The sequence below is a fragment of the Malus domestica genome, chromosome 17 (genome assembly GCF_042453785.1).
Source record: "Malus domestica chromosome 17, GDT2T_hap1".
In the NCBI taxonomy this organism is placed as follows: Eukaryota; Viridiplantae; Streptophyta; class Magnoliopsida; order Rosales; family Rosaceae; genus Malus; species Malus domestica.
Window position 1 is genome coordinate 33,416,697 of NC_091677.1, and position 17,981 is coordinate 33,434,677.

Here is a 17,981-nt window from a genome sequence, read left to right on the forward strand (position 1 = left end):
GAAAAAAGGGAGGGAGAGAATCCCGATAGTTATAGAGATTAAGGAGAGAGAGTGCTTAAAAAGAGGAGATTGTTAATTATACGTACTTTTAATATTTAAAACTAAAATTGATCGATGTGAGCATGACAAATTGGTATTACAATATCCCATACACTGGTTGAATTGGATTAAATTGTTATGGCAGACGAATTGAAGAACTGAAAATAGTATAATATTTTAGTTAGAAAGTTTAATTAATCACCATGTAGTGTCATTGAGTACATCTTAGATGTGGATTACACTAGTTGAGTAGGGCAATGTTACGTTTGTTTATTTCACCAAGTTCAAATCCTACTCCCTTTAAATTAAACTAAATTAGAAAATATCGTCTTGTAAAATAAAATAAAAAAATATTACTGAGTTCATCGTGCATAAAATCACAAAGTATATGAACCAACACCGAACCGTTAGGTTGAAAATATGAATTGAAAGCCTCACAAACTGTAAATTTGCTATAATTTTATTACATAGAAACAAACTTTCATGCTTCAATGGTTATGCAACAATAATTCTTCTTTGCAGATGAATAATAGGGAGTTAATGTATAGGAAACAGAAGAGGCAGTATTGCAGTTGGGTAACTCAAATGGCAATCCTCGATCAAGCTCCCTTTATTTGACCTTAACTTCCAAACAACCTGAAATTATGCAGGGAAGAACTTTTTTCAGTTTATGCTGGCTTTAAGGAAAAGATTGAAAACAAGCCGTTTGTGGCGATCTTACTCTTTACCTTTGCAATAGAGACTGTGAGCGCCTTGTGCTGCACATCAATTATTTGTTGTTAGTTTTGGATGAAGAGTACAATGTGATTAGAGAAATAAGAGAGGTCATGTTAACAGATGCATTTTAGAACGATAAACATGCATTTAAGACGTGTTCATAAAGTTTCGTTGCTCAGGTTAACATGCCTTGATGTGGTTTGTGGTTGTTCAGGTTCATCACGTGGGACAGGCACATTCTTCACCTGCAACAATACCGATTAAAGTTAGGGTCGAAGTCTCGAGCTTAATAGAATGAGAAATAGATATGTGATGTATCCTATGTATAAGCATAATCTGTAACATACCAGGTTCCTATATTGGAGATTAAAGAACATCTGGATGTATCTTTGCTTTGCCTGTTTCTGCTCTTTGTTCAACTGCCTCCAGAAAGTATAAGTGCTTCCCATGTTCAACACCTTGTTTGCATATATCTTCCAAGTGTAGCTACAAAGTTTTGATAACTTGTTTTAAATTCCATGGGAAATGATGTTGGTTTTTAAGCAAACAAGTACGGATGCAGAGGTTGTGTGTTTACCATTCGTATATGCGCTGCAAGCCTGCTTTGGAAAATCTGTCCCAGTATGCTGCATCAGTCTTGGAGTTCTCAAAGAAATCAGCGATTTTTTTGCTTGCTTCATCACCGTTGTTAGGATCAATATGGAAACCAGAGACCCCATCAACGATGATTTCAGCCGGGCCTCCTTGGTTGGTTGCAAAGGTGGGCAATCCACAGTTCATTGCCTCAATGACAGTCAGACCGAAAGCTTCATACAGGGCAGGTTGCACAAAAGCTCCCCTTGTGTCAGCAATGCAACGGTAGAGCTCTCCATTTCGGTTCCTATCAGTCTGTGCTGCTATCCATCTGATCTGACCCCTGAGTTGGTACTTCTCTATCAGTGTATGCATCTTCTTTATTTCAGCGATTTCTTCCCTATCTTTTGATTTTGAAGGGTCAAAGAATCCACCAACTACCACAAGGTTAACCAAATTTCTCAGCCTCTTGTTCTTCCCGTACCACTCAACCAACCCGGTAATGTTTTTAACAATATCCAGCCTTGCCATTGAGAAGATGATAGGTTTCTTCCGGTCTACTAGAAATCCACTGTTCAAGAAAATGGTTCAGGTTGACGTTAGATTACTTTTGACCAGCATTTGAATTCTAAAAGAATGATTTGCTAGTCCAGGACTTACAGATGTTCACTGTTATCCTCTTTACTAAACAGTAGTTCTTCAATGGCAGGATAGAATGAAGTGAGCCGCTTCTGCTTGTCTGAGTAGGGGAAATATACAGACTGATCTGCCCCAGGAGCAGCAATGTTGAATTTGGGGTCAAATACATTGATGCCAGAAACAACTCTACAGAGCCCCGGGAGTGTAAATGCAGTATGACTTTCGTATTGTCCTGGTCTGTCTTTGCTGCAAAACAACATCCAAGTACATTATGGTGTAAACTGTAATGTAATCATTTGGTAAGGGTGTCGAATATATGAATGCTGGTTAATTTTGCTAACCTTCCTGCAATTTCCTGGTATGTGCTTGCAATGACAAAATCTGTAGCATTCATTGAGATTGTGTCAGCAAGAAATTGGCATGAGAAGTGATACTTGGGATCTAACTCCTTCCAGTTGATGTCTGAATCTTCGTACTTGGTCTTCTCCAAAGCATGAGCAATAGTTGCCTAGTTTTCACACGCTACGGATTAGTAAATACAAAGTGGGACAAAAATGTGTTACGGTTGTATCTATAATATAAATTAACAGTGACCTGAGTTATCCCAAGTTTATTAGCCATGAGAGAAGCCACCAAATTGCCATCTGTGTAGTTTCCAATAATAAGATCCGGCTTTCCTTCCATCAGGTTGAGAATTTTGGCCGTAGCATCCTAGTAGTTTGAAACAAATGGAACAATTATTTTAGAGCAGAAAGTACATAAGGAACAAAATCAATAATTGAGCACTCTAAAAGTATGAATTTAAATATCGACGGAAAACATGCCTGTGTAAACAACTCAAGATAGGGATAGATGTCAAAACGAGAAACCCAACGGCGCAGGATACCCTTTTCTGTCCTAAATGGCACCCTAAGGATGTTAGAGTACTTGGTGCCATTGATTGGTTCCAACTCCTGGTTGCACTTAGTTCCCCTTGCTTCGGGTATGAGTCTTGTCACCTATTGTAGCCAACAACTGTAGTTAGATAATGCTAAATAAACCGAACTACCTTTCAACATCAAAGCAAATCGTCCATAGTTGTATATGAAACACACCACAAGAATTTGAGGCTTCACAGTAAGTCCTTGTTGCTTAATTCTCAGAGTCAATTCTTCCTCCATAGCTTTCACTTGATCCAGAATGTAAACCACCTGTTTTGAATAGCAGAGTTCAAAAAATTTCGTCTCAGTAACAAATTCGATTTGCAAGGAGACTTAGCATATCGGATACAGTATTCAAATTTATACCTGCCCGCCTGTGTCTGGTAAGCCAAGAACATCTGCTTGGCCAAAGTAACCATGGGGAGAGAATATTACGACATTGAATATTGTGGGAAGCCTACTGAAAAACCTATCCATGTTCAACGGGTCTGGAGCTTGAAGTACTTCCGAAAGTATTTTCATGGTCTCCTTTGTTCTTTCTGCAGTGTCTCCCCACCCCTTCTCAAAGCCCCACTCCTTAAAACTGTAAATGACATTCGGTTTCAGATTGCAAGTTACATCACATGATTCACCGGCAGATAGAACATGAGATGAAGAGTCACCTTAGTTCAAAATTTTGGAACGGTGTGTCCTTAGGGAGCGCTGAGAGGTACACTTCCGTTACAATCAGTGCCGCCTGAAGCTTTGAAGCCGTGTTGAGGGTCTCATTTAGAATAAGTTGCTGTAAATTCAAAAACGCATAAACTAAGTTTAAGACCTTATCATTAGAATGAAATTTGAATTTCTCTGCATCAAATTTTATTTTTTGTAGAATTAAATTGCTGTGATTCCCATACTTCTTCTTCATGATTTAGTGAAAGTAAGTAATCCACAAGGGGTTGTGCATTCTCCAGTTTTCCAGCTAGCCTTGAAGTGGTGAACTTGGTAACATATTCGATTCCATTTCCGACCGAGGAAGATAGAGTCAATTGAGGAGTAGAGAAATCAATTGCTCTAAAATCCACCTCCAATACATGTTCATCATTTGACCTGCAATGAAAAGCATATGGGGGTTAGGCCGGTTGGTGATTAGCGAAGGTAGTGTGCTCATCATCATCCCTTGCACCCAAAATCAAATCTCGCTCCTCGTAGATTTGAGTAGTTTAGAATATCGTGTTGTAAAATAGAAACACTATAAGAAGGAAAAAACATGTACCATTTCTCATCATATAAAGCTTCTTTGTGTTTCAAGAAGTCTCGGACAGTGATGGCCTCAACTGAGAGATCCTCAGAGCTGACCTTAACAAATTCCCAATATCCTGGATTTGGTCTTATTGAAAAGACAACATGCGGAGGAATAACAACAGCTTCCTGCGGATATTAGGTAAATATCTCATTAAGTCAAAAGCAAAACCAATAATTTATCATTTTAACGAAAATTCTATGATGCTTTGGAGTATCTTATACCCTTGAGTTTTTAACCATTAAATTTTAGTCATTGTATTTTTAATTAACTAACGGTCTAACAGTTAAAAACTAACGGTCTAGCAGTTAAAAATTCTTGTTAGTCCCCCAAAATGAAATAATATATATATATAAAGAAGTATTTAATTAGAAACCTGAGTTGAACACAATATATAGCCAAGAACACCCCCCAAAACTTGGGTTCTTTCAGCCTTGTCATCTATGACTGTCTCCATTTCACTCATCAAATGGTGAAGCTTCATTATCCTTCTTCCTTTCTCGATGTACTTAGCGAAGCACCGCTTCATGTGGTACCGGCTCTGCCTCAGGGCGTCCGGCATGGTATCAGCTATGGAATCGGAGCGTTTGACGGCCGCTGCAGAAGCCATTTTTGTGTAAAATATATTTCTTTATAAAGAGGCAAAGGTTTCAAATGCTTAAAAGATGAAGCAGTTTGAGGTTTGCTCTGCTTATGTTTCTGCATTTATAGGCGGCTTTCGGAATTCATTACGTACGATGTATGTTGTTCATTGTTGCAGATTGCTTTTGGTTTCGTCAAGCGCTTTAGAAATCTGAATATTTTTTGCAAAAGAAAAGAATGTGATCTCTGTAAGTGAAGATATTCTTAGACACTCTCCCTTTTCTTTTCTTTTTTTCGGTTGACAACGGGGCATACGTTTTAAAAATATAAATTATATAAGACTGTAACAATACTCTCAGAATTTAGCTATATTTGCAACTATGACGACAAAAAAAAGGAATTTGCTAAAAAAAGAATGGACCCAAACTGCATGACAAACCCAAACAAGCAAAATCATCGCCAACAAAATTCTTTTTACGATAAATATGACAAGTTTCATATGACCAAGTTTGGTGCATATAGGCATGAAAATTCAATACTAAACTTTCTAGATGGTGATTATCCACTTTTGCATTTAAAAATAATTATATTGTAAGTGGAGAATTTGATTCCACCATAATCTTTTTAATTCCATTCTTCCATGCAAATTGCAGCCTAATAATATAACACATATAATCTGACCTCAACCAAGATTAGCACAAAAGCCAAAAACCCATGATGTCGACTAGTTTATGAGGACTGCATTGAGAGGTTGATCACTCTCTTTTTATCCTTTTTTTCCTGTCTTTAACTTATCACTTTTAATTTACTTTATATTTATTTTGCAGTTGGATTAAACACTAGAATGATTATCAGATTTGATTTCCGTTATTTTGATTACCAAGTACCAGATGAGTCATATGTTTATTTATTATTTGATTTGATATCAAACACATCTATTTAATCTCCGTCATTGATATCAAATCAAGGGGTGAGTGACCATGTACTCCTTAGTTACCTAGTGAACAAAGAAACATTTTTGTTTCGTATTTTCTCTTTATTTCTCTGTACTTATTTTCTCTTTATTTCTTTGTACTTTTGTTATAGTTTCTAATCATAAGATTTAATAAATCAACCGCGAACAAATAACAACATATGAGCGGTGGAAGAGAAAAATTAATACAGTGAAAATCATAACCCCTATTCCACTAGTGGGATTGTCGGAGCATGAAATGCTTTGCATATGATTTGAACAAGGATTATCTCCTTTCTTTTTTCCTTCTCTTTTCTCTTGTTTAAACGCTCAAGATTTCATCTTTGGAGAAAGAGAAAAAAAAACACAAAGAGAGACAGAGAGAGAAGAAGAAAAAAAACTGTGCCAGGAAGTGAGGGAGGAGAGGAAAAAAAGGAGGGAGAGAATCCCCGATAGTTATAGAGATTAAGGAGAGAGAGTGCTTAAAAATGAGATTGTTAATTATACGTACTTTTAATATTTAAAATTAAAATTGATCAATGTGAGCATGACAAATTGGTATTGCAATATCCCATACACTGGTTGAATTGGATTAAATTGTTATGGCAGACGAATTGAAGAACTAAAAATAGTATAATAATTTAGTTAGAAAGTTTAATTAATCACCATGTAGTGTCATTGAGTACATCTTAGATGTGGATTACACTAGTTGAGTAGGGCAATGTTACGTTTTTTTATTTCACCAAGTTCAAATCCTACTCCCTTTAAATTAAACTAAATTAGAAAATATCGTCTTGTAAAATAAATAAATAAAATATTACTGAGTTCATCGTGCATAAAATCACAAAGTGTAAATGAACCAACACCGAACCGTTAGGTTGAAAATATGAATTGAAAGCCTCACAAACTGTAAATTTGGTATAATTTTATTACATAAAAACAAACTTTCATGCTTCAATGGTTATGCAACAATAATTCTTCTTTGCAAATGAATAATAGGGAGTCAATGTATAATTGCAGTTGGGTAGCTCAAATGGCAATCCTCGATCAAGCTCCCTTTATTTGACCTTAACTTCCAAACAACCTGAAATTATGCAGGGAAGATTTTTTTTTTCAGTTTATGCTGGCTTTAGGGAAAAGATTGAAAACAAGCCGTTTATGGCGATCTTACTCCTTACCTTTGCAATCGAGACTGTGAGCGCCTTGAGCTGCACATCAATTATTTGTTGTTAGTTTTGGATGAACAATACAATGTGATTAGAGAAATAAGAGAGGTCATGTTAACGGATGCATTTTAGAACGGTAAGCATGCATTGAAGACGTGTTCATAAAGTTTCGTTGCTTAGGTTAACATGCCTTAATGTGGTCTGTGGTTTGGAAGTTGCCTTTGGCGCAGCTGGTTGCTCAGGTTCATCACTTGAGACAGGTACATTCTTCACCTGCAACAATGCCGATTAAAGTTAGGGTCGAAATCTCGAGCTTAATAGAATGAGAAATAGATACGGGGTGCATCCTATGTATAAGCATAATCTGTAACATACCAAGTTCTTATATTGGAGATTAAAGAACATCTGGATGTATCTTTGCTTTGCCTGTTTCTGCTCTTTGTTCAACTGCCTCCAGAAAGTATAAGTGCTCCCCATGTTCAACACCTTGTTTGCATATATCTTCCAAGTGTAGCTACAAAGTTTTGATAACTTGTTTTAAGTTCCATGGGAAAAGATGTTGGTTTTTAAGCAAACAAGTATGGATGCAGAGGTTGTGTGTTTACCATTCGTATATGCGCTGCAAGCCTGCTTTGGAAAATCTGTCCCAGTATGCTGCATCAGTCTTAGAGTTCTCGAAGAAATCAGCGATTTTGTTGCTTGCTTCATCACCGTTGTTAGGATCAATATGGAAACCAGAGACCCCATCAATGATGATTTCAGCCGGGCCTCCTTGGTTGGTTGCAAAGGTGGGCAATCCACAGTTCATTGCCTCAATGACAGTCAGACCGAAAGCTTCATACAGGGCAGGTTGCACAAAAGCTCCCCTTGTGTCAGCAATGCAACGGTAGAGCTCTCCATTTCGGTTCCTATCAGTCTGTGCTGCTATCCATCTGATCTGACCCCTGAGTTGGTACTTCTCTATCAGTGTATGCATCTTTTTTATTTCAGCGATTTCTTCTCTATCTTTTGACTTTGAAGGGTCAAAGAATCCACCAACTACCACAAGATTAACCAAATTTCTCAGCCTCTTGTTCTTCCCGTACCACTCAACCAACCCGGTAATGTTTTTAACAATATCCAGCCTTGCCATTGAGAAGATGATAGGTTTCTTCCGGTCTACTAGAAATCCACTGTTCAAGAAAATGGTTCAGGTTGACGTTAGATTACTTTTGATCAGCATTTGAATTCTAAAAGAATGATTTGCTAGTCCAGGACTTACAGATGTTCACTGTTATCCTCTTTACTAAACAGTAGTTCTTCAATGGCAGGATAGAATGAAGTGAGCCGTTTCTGCTTGTCTGAGTAGGGGAAATATACAGACTGATCTGCCCCAGGAGCGGCAATGTTGAATTTGGGGTCAAATACATTGATGCCAGAAACAACTCTACAGAGCCCCGGGAGTGTAAATGCAGTATGACTTTCGTATTGTCCTGGTCTGTCTTTGCTGCAAAACAACATCCAAGTACATTATGGTGTAAACTGTAATGTAATCATTTGGTAAGGGTGTCGAATATATGAATGCTGGTTAATTTTGCTAACCTTCCTGCAATTTCCTGGTATGTGCTTGCAATGACAAAATCTGTAGCATTCATTGAGATTGTGTCAGCAAGAAATTGGCATGAGAAGTGATACTTGGGATCTAACTCCTTCCAGTTGATGTCTGAATTTTCGTACTTGGTCTTCTCCAAAGCATGAGCAATAGTTGCCTGGTTTTAACGCGCTACGGGTTAGTAAATACAAAGTGGGAGAAAAATGTGTTACGGTTGTATCTATAAGATAAATTAACAGTGACCTGAGTTATCCCAAGTTTATTAGCCATGAGAGACGCCACCAAATTGCCATCTGTGTAGTTTCCAATAATAAGATCCGGCTTTCCTTCCATCAGGTCGAGGATTTTGGCAGTAGCATCCTAGTAGTTTGAAACAAATGGAACAATTATTTTAGAACAGAAAGTACGTAAGGAACAAATAAATAATTGAGCACTCTAAAAGTATGAAAATAAATATCGACGGAAAACATGCCTGTGTAAACAACTCAAGATAGGGATAGATGTCAAAACGAGAAACCCAACGGCGCAGGATACCCTTTTCTGTCCTAAATGGCACCCTAAGGATGTTAGAGTACTTGGTGCCATAGATTGGTTCCAACTCCTGGTTGCACTTAGTTCCCCTTGCTTCGGGTATGAGTCTTGTCACCTATTGTAGCCAGTGGTTAGATAATGCTAAATAAACCGAACTACCTTCCAACTTCCTAGTAAATCGTCCATAGTTGTATATGAAACATACCACAAGAATTTGAGGCTTCACAGTAAGTCCTTGTTGCTTAATTCTCAGAGTCAATTCTTCCTCCATAGCTTTCACTTGATCCAGAATGTAAACTACCTGTTTTCGATAGCAGATTCAAAAAATTTCGTCTCAGTAACGAATTCCATTTGCAAAGAGACTTAGCATATCGGATGTAGTATTCAAATTAATACCTGCCCGCCTGTGTCTGGTAAGCCAAGAACATCTGCTTGGCCAAAGTAGCCATGGGGAGAGAATATTACAACATTGAATATTATGGGAAGCCTACTGAAAAACCTATCCATGTTCAACGGGTCTGGAGCTTGAAGTACTTCTGAAAGTATTTTCATTGTCTCCTTTGTTCTTTCTGCAGTGTCTCCCCACCCCTTCTCAAAGCCCCACTCCTTAAACCTGTAAATGACGCTCGGTTTTAGATTGCAAGTTACATTACATGACAGCGGCAGATAGAACATGAGAGGAAGAGTCACCTTAGCTCAAAATTTTGGAATGGTGTGTCCTTAGGAAGTGTTGAGAGGTACACTTCTGTTACAATCAGAGCCGCCTGAAGCTTCGAAGCTGTGTTGAGGGTCTCATTTAGAATAAGTTGCTGTAAATTCAAAATCACATAAACTATGTTTCAGACCTTATCATTAGAATGAAATTTGAATTCTCCTCATCAAATTTTATTTTTTGTAGAATTAAATTGCTGTGATTCCCATACTTCTCCTTGATGGTTTAGTGAAAGTAAATAATCCACAAGGGGTTGTGCATTCTCCAGTTTTCCAGCTAGCTTTGAAGTGGTGAACTTGGTAACATATTCGATTCCATTTCCGATCGAGGAAGATAGAGTCAAGTGAGGAGTAGAGAAATCAATTGCTCTAAAATCCACCTCCAATACATGTTCGTCATTTGACCTGCAATGAAAAGCATACGGGGGGTTAGGCCGGTTGGTAGTTAGCAAAGGTAGTGTGTTCATCGTCATCCCTTGCACCCAAAATCAAATCTCGCTCCTCGTAGATTTGAGTAGTTTAGAATATCGTGTTGTGAAAAAGAAAAAAACTTTAAGAAGGGAAAAAACATGTACCATTTCTCATCATATAAGGCTTCTTTGTATTTCAAGAAGTCTCGGACAGTGATAGCCTCAACTGAGAGATCCTCAGAGCTGACCTTAACGAATTCCCAATATCCTGGATTTAGTCTTATTGAAAAGACAACATGTGGAGGAACAACAACAGCTTCCTGTGGATTATATTAAGTAAACATCTCATCAAGTCAAAAGTAAAACCAATAATTATTTGTTTAACGAAAATTCTATGATGCTCTGGAGTATCCTATACCCTAGAGTTTTTAACCATTAAATTTTAGTCATTGTATTTTTAATTAACTAATGGTCTAACAGTTAAAAATTCTAGTTAGTCCCCCAAAATGAAAGAACATATATATATATATATAAAGAAGTGTTTAATTAGAAACCTGAGTTGAACACAATATATAGCCAAGAACACCCCCCAAAACTTGGGTTCTTTCAGCCTTGTCATCGATGACTGTCTCCATTTCACTCATCAAATGGTGAAGCTTCATGATCCTTCTTCCTTGCTCGATGTACTTTGCAAAGCACCGCTTCATGTGGTATCGGCTCTGCCTCAGGGCGTCCGGCATGGTATCAGCTATGGAATCGGAGCGTTTGATGGCCGCTGCAGAAGCCATTTTTGTGTAAAATATATTTGTTTTTAAAGAGGCAAAGGTTTCAAATGCTTAAAAGATGAAGCAGTTTGAGGGTTGCTCAGCTCATTTTTCTGCATTTATAGGCGGCTTTCGGAATTCATTACGTACGATGTATGCGATGCATCTGGCTTGTTCATTGTTGCAGATTGCTTTTGGTTTCGTCAAGCGCTTTAGAAATCTGAACATTTTTTGCAAAAGGAAAGAATGTGATTTCTGTAAGTGAAGATATTCTGGTTTTGAAAAGTAGGTGTTTCTCTCTCACGTAATTTACTGGTATCATTCTTTCCTTCTTTGTTTCTTCTTGCATTGGTTGGCACAAGAAAGAATCTCGAACGATGGTCTCTCCACGATACATAACTAATAAAATTCGTTCGTTTCTGTGTAATATTTGTAAAAGGGCAATACTTTTGGTATTGCGGGCGAGTGCATTTTTGCTCACTATCCTTAAGTGGTGGTAATGTTTATCGTCCTATTTATCACGGTTAAATGAGTTTGAATTTTGAGATTCGTGCCTATCCACTACACGAATCTCGAAATTCAAACTCATCTAACGATCATAAATATGATGGAAAGCATATACCATAGTTTATGTTGGTGAGCAAAAATACTCTCATTACGATAAAACGTCATTTATCCTATTGCGTTTCGCCGCTGCAGTAAAACGTCATTTGCAATGAAAATACTTGGGTATTACAAACGAGCCCATATGCGCAAAACTTGAAACTAAATTTATTGTTTGGGCTTTTCTTTTCAAAGCCACAGCCCGATGAAATGGAGGAGAAAAAAGGGACACAAAATCCAATAGGCCGACACCGACCGCTGATGGAAAGACACAAAAGATCAGCCGTACACCTGGCATTCCCCGCTACAAGCTAAAGGAAATTAGGGTTTCGAAGCAGTTCGCGAGGGCCTATAAATTCCAGTCCTTCCAACAACTTACTCATCTCGTTCCGCCTTCCGCCTTCCGCCATCCGCCTTCCGCCATCCGCCATCCGCCTTCCGCCTGCGTCGTTATATTGTTAGGATGTAGGATTACTTCTACATTAGGGTTAGGGTTAGGGTTTGTGAAAGGGCGTCGAATAAACTGATTACCATCGCCGTCATAACATTGGGCGCTGAGTATGAGCCGACGCCATAGTCATACGGGTTCTGTGAATAGTTGAGGGCCTTCTTGTTGTTTGTTCTCTCGCAGATTCGGACAAAGTTTTCGTCTTTTTATTTATTCTTTGTTTATTTGGGGTGTTTTTCCTAATTTTGTGTTGAAATTAGGGTTTTTGATATGGGGGTGGATTTGGGATTGAAGTGATGCTACTTTCCCCATATGATCGAAGCTGATTCAAACTTGCGCTATTTTTAATTTCCAAGCCAGAACTCTGATCTTTCCCAAATCCCCAAAATCCACTATCTTTTTTATTTTTTCCTTCTAAATTTCTTGTTTGTTTTAGAATTTAGTGTTTGTTTTATGATATTGTTGTTGAAAAAAGAAAAAGAAAAGATGGAAGTGATGATTATTTCCCCAAATGATCGAAGCTGAAATAACTGAGCGAATTACATCTCTGTATTGCACAGAGACCACCAAGCCAGGTGTATCTGATCCATCTTCTTTAATTTTTCTTAAGATTTTGTCCAGTTTTTGTCCAAAACTCGACTAATATCAATCTTGTTTTTGGAGTTTGGGTTGTAACGTTTGACATTGTATTTTGGTTTAGTTATGTTTTCTTAATCTTCCTATGGACCTTTTGATGGGTTTGATTTGGTTGCAATCATGAAGACTGCAATGTGGATGTCAATCATATCGGAAACAATATGTAAAATTTTAGTCTTTCAAAATAAATGGTAGCATTGTAATCACATATTTTTCTAATTTTTAATCGTCGGATGAAATAAATTAAAAAAAATTAATAGGAAAAGAATTAACAAGAGTGAGAATTAAAATGGATTAACAAGCCCATTTTTCCATCCCCATCTTCGCCTTCAACTTTTCGGTCCTCAATAAGATGAGAAACCGAACTCTAGAGCCTTCCCATATCACAGTACTTATTTGACACTGCATCAATAACAGCAAACCTTAAAACAGCGAACCTTTCCTACCTCAGCTTAAATATTTTTATTTAAAATTAAATATGAATAGCACTTGGACGAAAATTGGCCGCACGAGTACGATAAACAGACATTACATTACTTGAGAATCGTTAGGAGTGGATCGGAAAACTGGCTGCATGATGTAGATGAACGGATACTATTTGAGAATCCTCAGGAGAGGATCCCCATTCATAAGGACTAGTTTTCTATGTGACTAATTGTTTGAATTTGATCAACCGCTGCATAAGGTTTCGCCTCATACCCAGTATTTCACCTGAATTCCCCAATGTGGATGTATTCTCTTAACCACATCAAAACAAATAAATGAAAAAAAGAAAGGCAGAAGATTTTCATTTTTGGACCGAGTTGTTTTCATGAAATAGATAACTTACAGTTTCATCACAATAAGAAATGCAATCAACCAGGATCTTCTTATAACTGAACCTCCACTCCACAGCTAATCTCCACCTCTCCCTTGACTGCATACTGCTTCTTTCTCCCTTCTGCGCAACATTAGATTTGAAGGCACAAATCTCATCTCTACAAGTGGATGACAAATGATTGAGCTCCAAAGGGGACTCGAGATTTTGGATTTTGTCAATGGCACTTGATAACAAACGATCATCTTCAAAAGATGTCGGCAGACTCTTCAAAATAGTGTTGCACTTCTTCGATGTCCATGTCATGACATACATCTCATTTTGAATTGAGAGTTGGAGTCCTGAATAAACAAGGTGTCCAACAGACCTTCGCTGGTTCTGTGGGGTCGCCCATAATCGCAAGGCAGACAGTAGAGCAAAAGATGGTTTCCCGCTCTGATGTATATACAATGACTCTTTAGGCCATGAACAGGACGAATATATTTCAGGTTCCAAGGGAATAAAAACTTTGTCATTTGGGTTTCCATTTAAGAGAAAGCCATAGTGCTCAAGAAGCTCCAGATTCGTGTATGTTCCGTAGCTTAAAAGGGCCTGCATACAATAAACAAGTATCGGTTTTAAAATATCCAATTCAAGACCTAAAAATAACGTAATGAAAACAAATGGATCCCAGTAATCCTATACAAGGAAGTCATAACAAAGTTGAAGTAATATGCACTCATAAAGTTATAAAACAAACACTGGAATAATACGGCTATAAACATTTTTATCTTTTTTCACAACAGCACTACATAGAATCAGAAGGACAGCCTAGTTAACTAGCTAATGCAGAACAGCACTACTATCCCAAACCATATCCTGGATATTCCAAAGCACCTGCAGCCAGACTACTACTGCAACGTATAATTGGAAATTAAAAATTAAAAATCTCATCAAAATGAAAACCAAAGCATCCACACCAGATTCTCTATTCAACCATCACCAAAAGCACGACTTCATCTTCCAAGCTTTTCTTCTTTTTACGATTTCCATTTTCACCTTTTCCAACCATTAAACTCTGGTTTTCCATGCCAACTCCAGACCACTAGCAAACTCCGAATTTTATTTTACTTCTTTTCTCTGTGGTTGGGTGAGGGATTTCCAAACTCCAAAGGGATTGAGGCCAAGTTAGTAAGGAATGAAACACAAAACGTGTATAGCGGAGTTTGAAATGCAGTTCATGAGCATTGCAAAGGCATGTATGAGGGATTTGTAAACAAGTCCTTCCAAGTCGTCATTTACAGATTCCTCTCATATACCTTTACTGCTCATGTGGTGCATTTCTAATGCCTCCTATTAACATTTTGTGATCCATTCCTTGCTTGGCCTCAATACCTTGGAACTTCAAAGTCCCATACACAAAACATAGCCTACAGGTTGTCTGATTGCTCAATTTTAGGCTATCTTCTACACCATAACAAATGGCAACACCCACCTTATGGTCTACATCAAATCAATCATAAACTCTTTACCAAGGTGGTTCACCATCTACCACAAATACTGTAAAAGTAAATATCAAGGTTTAGTGAATATCTTGAAGAAACAAAGATAGGTTAACCTAATAAATAACCTCAAATTTGCCAATCAAAGTCAAACTATGTCACAAATGTAAAAATGTAAAGCACTTTAGGAGATTAGTTGAAACTGGAAGAGAAATGTAAATATTTCAATGTAGTAAGATATTGCCCACAAAACTGGTACCTGGAAGCTATCATGCAGCAATAAATGATATCTTTAAAAGGAGACAAAAAGAACAAATTACCTGCTCCCCTTTTTTGTAGCTTTTCTTAGCATAGAAGCAATAGGCGTCAATATCCTTCTCAAACCCTCCGTCAGTTAATCTTCGTGAATCAGAAACGTCCACGTCCAGTGTACCAGAACTATCATCATTCACCAAGTCAAGCGTTGCATGCTCCATACTTTCACAAGCCGAAGGCTCTTCTCCAGGTGCAGAATAATTAAATAAGTCTCCAACAGGACATAAGCACCCAGCTGCATCCCATGGTATATGCAACGTCCTTGAGGATATCTTTAAATAAGATAACAATTTAACAATTTGAAACATTGGAATATTAATTAAAAAGACCAGAAGGTCCAACCATTACAAGACAGTACAAAAAAACAATTCATTAAACCAACAAAACTGTACACTGTGAAACATGTGATTTAATAATGTGGATAACTCAGTCAGTGATATATAAGTGAAACTGATCGATCTAACAAATAAGATGTCACATTGAATATTGTAAATGACGTGAAACATACAGATTTCTTGTTGTGAACTGAGAGAGAACAGAGAAAATAAAATTAAAGAGAGGCCGAGGAAAACAAAGAAACAAAACTAGAATAGAGAAATACACAGTTTGCATTACATTATGGATACACTAATGTCTGTGTTCTCATTTTAGAAAACTCTGAATTCCTAATACAGTTGCTCCTTTGTGCACAAATCAATTTATTTCTGATATGGACAATGTGCCAAGAATGTTAAATGAATTCTGAAACTAGCGTTAGACAATGGAAACTCATATGTATAATGTACATATATACATATATATATATATGTGTGTACAGGCCCTTTATGCAAAGGGATCCCCATTTTTTTCAAAAAATGGGGATTAGGTGTGGGGCTCACTCCACATCGAACTTCAACAATCCGAACCGTCTATTTTGTAAGTCTCGATACATAGATCATCCTTGCAAAAATTCAATTCAATCCAAAACCATTTGTTTATTTAATTATCAAGATAAAATTTCATTGTTTCTTATATAACAAAGTATTTGTTAATTTCTTTGAACCCAATTAGATGTCTTAAACATTTACGATTTGGCTAATATTTTGCATGGATGATCTATGAGGTGCAACTTGAAAAATAGACGGTTCGTATCGTTAAAGTTCGATGTAGTGTGGACCCCATAACTAATACCCATTTTTATAAAAAAAATGGAGATCCCTTCCCTTAAAGATTTCCTGTATATATATGTAAACCCTTACATCAGCTGTGGATATTTTGAATAAGCTAGACTTCCATTTAGCAGACAGTTAGCTACATGAGTTTACTTCCAGAGTATAGAATTCACATCGAGAAACCTAAGCCGAGCATCATAAGGTATTAGATCCTTGGTCAATTACTTTGTGGTTGGATGCGAAAGAAGTAGCTGTTCAATGCTTCTTAGTTTAATGCACCACTAAATTGGGAAACATATGATTTCCTATTGTTCTTGTTTTGGGTTTTAAAAAAAAAAAGCCAAAACTCATCGGGGAATCTGTGATTTATCAATGTGAAAGGTTCCCAAATCATATACAATAATCCAAAATGTAATCTTTGACACCCTATTAACGTCTTTCATCTTTCATTAAAAGAAAAAGGTGGGGAACTTTATGTCTGTGTACTCATTTTTAGAAAACTCTGAAACCCAAATATAGTTGCTCCTTTGTACACAGGCAATGCCGAAACTACAAGATACCTAAAACAAACTTACTGATATAACAGAATGGTTAAACGAAAAATTAATTCATTCAAACAATTATCTCAAACCCTAAGCACCATGATAGTTCTCAAACCCGGGAAAGAGTGTATACTCACAGTTGCGGAAGCCCAAAGCCATGCCTGAAATGTCCGAAGTTGAGGCTTGAGCTTAAGTTGTTCCATGAGCGCATTAGCTTCTTTCCAATCATCCTCAGCCTTCAATGTGGCCTTTTCAGCAGCCCATATAGCATCATCCACCTATAAATATTGCAAAAGAAAAATATTTTAGCTCCTAAATCCCAACAACAAAGGGAAAAACACAGAAAAGTAAGTAAGCAGAATACAACTGAACTTGCAGAGCTTGCTTCTCAAATTCACCAAAAGTTGCTAGAATGTCGTAGCTGTGCGGCAAATTCACCAGGTAAGGGTGCCACCATGAACTCTTCCCTTTCCCCATTTCATATAGTAAACAAACAGCCAATATCTGCATAGTATGAAAACAATAAAGGAATTTAATTTGACCAAAACAAACAATTGGGTTTTTCAATTCAGCAAAAACAAACAATTGGGTTATCAAAAATTCAAAAAATCGAGTAAAAAAAAAACCTGGGTAGGGGAGAGAGAGTGATGAGCATTGAGAGCACGAGAGAGTTTGTCATCCTTCATTGCAAGACTTGTGCTTGTCATCAAAGCGGACTTTGGAACTTTGAGAATCAACTCTCCTTCTGTAAGATCACGAGCAGCACCCAGACCTCTTCTGCAACATTTTTTCTGTGAGTTGTTGTGAGAGCAGAAAGTTGGTGAATTTACAGAGAGGAGAGGAGAGGAGAGAGTGTGGACGTTAGTGCAGAAATTGCATACCCGCCGGAATCAGGAAAGAAGGAGACGGCGAGAGAGTGGCCCAAACACGAAGCTTGGCAACTGGTTGACTCTGATATTCCAATTTCTGATGCCCATTTCAAAAGCCGTTGGAGATTTCCTTCTCCTTGCTCCATCTCCCACCTGCAGAGAACTTTTGGCAAACCTCAACGCTTTCGCTGCAATGGATCGGAATGCGGCTGCGAATGACATGGGCTTTTGGAAAATAAATG

General features: G+C 37.5%; 3 protein-coding genes, 1 non-coding gene and 1 pseudogene across 7 annotated transcripts; 2 read left to right on the top strand and 3 right to left on the bottom strand.

The window, feature by feature from the left end:
- Positions 1 to 446: 446 nt before the first annotated feature.
- On the bottom strand, positions 447 to 4,853 carry LOC139193564 (sucrose synthase 7-like). Its single transcript, XM_070816761.1, has 15 exons — positions 4,547 to 4,853; positions 4,144 to 4,298; positions 3,785 to 3,977; positions 3,551 to 3,669; positions 3,255 to 3,471; positions 3,063 to 3,158; positions 2,793 to 2,966; positions 2,563 to 2,679; positions 2,310 to 2,476; positions 1,990 to 2,214; positions 1,334 to 1,900; positions 1,104 to 1,242; positions 946 to 1,001; positions 768 to 797; positions 447 to 675 (listed from the first exon to the last, which is right to left on the bottom strand). The coding sequence occupies exons 1-15, from the start codon at positions 4,778 to 4,780 to the stop codon at positions 660 to 662; spliced, it is 2,505 nt and encodes an 834-aa protein (XP_070672862.1). The 5' UTR covers positions 4,781 to 4,853; the 3' UTR covers positions 447 to 659.
- A 1,724-nt stretch (positions 4,854 to 6,577) lies between these two features.
- LOC103426254 (sucrose synthase 5-like) lies at positions 6,578 to 10,971 on the bottom strand. Its single transcript, XM_029097584.2, has 15 exons — positions 10,668 to 10,971; positions 10,279 to 10,433; positions 9,916 to 10,108; positions 9,683 to 9,801; positions 9,389 to 9,605; positions 9,198 to 9,293; positions 8,934 to 9,107; positions 8,705 to 8,821; positions 8,452 to 8,618; positions 8,132 to 8,356; positions 7,476 to 8,042; positions 7,246 to 7,384; positions 7,061 to 7,143; positions 6,883 to 6,912; positions 6,578 to 6,788 (listed from the first exon to the last, which is right to left on the bottom strand). Exons 1-15 carry the CDS (start codon positions 10,899 to 10,901, stop codon positions 6,773 to 6,775), a joined length of 2,532 nt encoding a protein of 843 aa, XP_028953417.1. The 5' UTR covers positions 10,902 to 10,971; the 3' UTR covers positions 6,578 to 6,772.
- A 1,244-nt stretch (positions 10,972 to 12,215) lies between these two features.
- On the top strand, positions 12,216 to 12,301 carry LOC114822830 (small nucleolar RNA Z103; annotated as a pseudogene).
- Positions 12,302 to 12,414: 113 nt separating this feature from the next.
- Positions 12,415 to 12,518, top strand: LOC114822828 (small nucleolar RNA Z103). The gene has a single exon (XR_003771019.1). It is a non-coding gene; the product is annotated as a small nucleolar RNA Z103 (small nucleolar RNA).
- A 208-nt stretch (positions 12,519 to 12,726) lies between these two features.
- LOC103405899 (protein SET DOMAIN GROUP 40) lies at positions 12,727 to 17,981 on the bottom strand. Of its 4 annotated transcripts, XR_011578022.1 has the most exons (8): positions 17,752 to 17,981; positions 17,497 to 17,647; positions 17,243 to 17,374; positions 17,008 to 17,148; positions 15,183 to 15,449; positions 13,394 to 13,972; positions 13,081 to 13,275; positions 12,727 to 13,001 (listed from the first exon to the last, which is right to left on the bottom strand). XR_011578022.1 is itself a non-coding variant. In XM_017324333.3 (7 exons), the coding sequence occupies exons 1-7, from the start codon at positions 17,883 to 17,885 to the stop codon at positions 12,859 to 12,861; spliced, it is 1,512 nt and encodes a 503-aa protein (XP_017179822.2). In that variant the 5' UTR covers positions 17,886 to 17,981; the 3' UTR covers positions 12,727 to 12,858. The 4 variants fall into 4 exon arrangements, 3 of the variants coding, with proteins under 3 accessions (XP_017179822.2, XP_028953142.1, XP_070673231.1); XM_017324333.3 differs by lacking the exon at positions 13,081 to 13,275 and having other exon boundaries at positions 12,727 to 12,966; XM_029097309.2 differs by lacking the exon at positions 13,081 to 13,275 and having other exon boundaries at positions 12,727 to 12,966; positions 17,497 to 17,661; positions 17,752 to 17,944.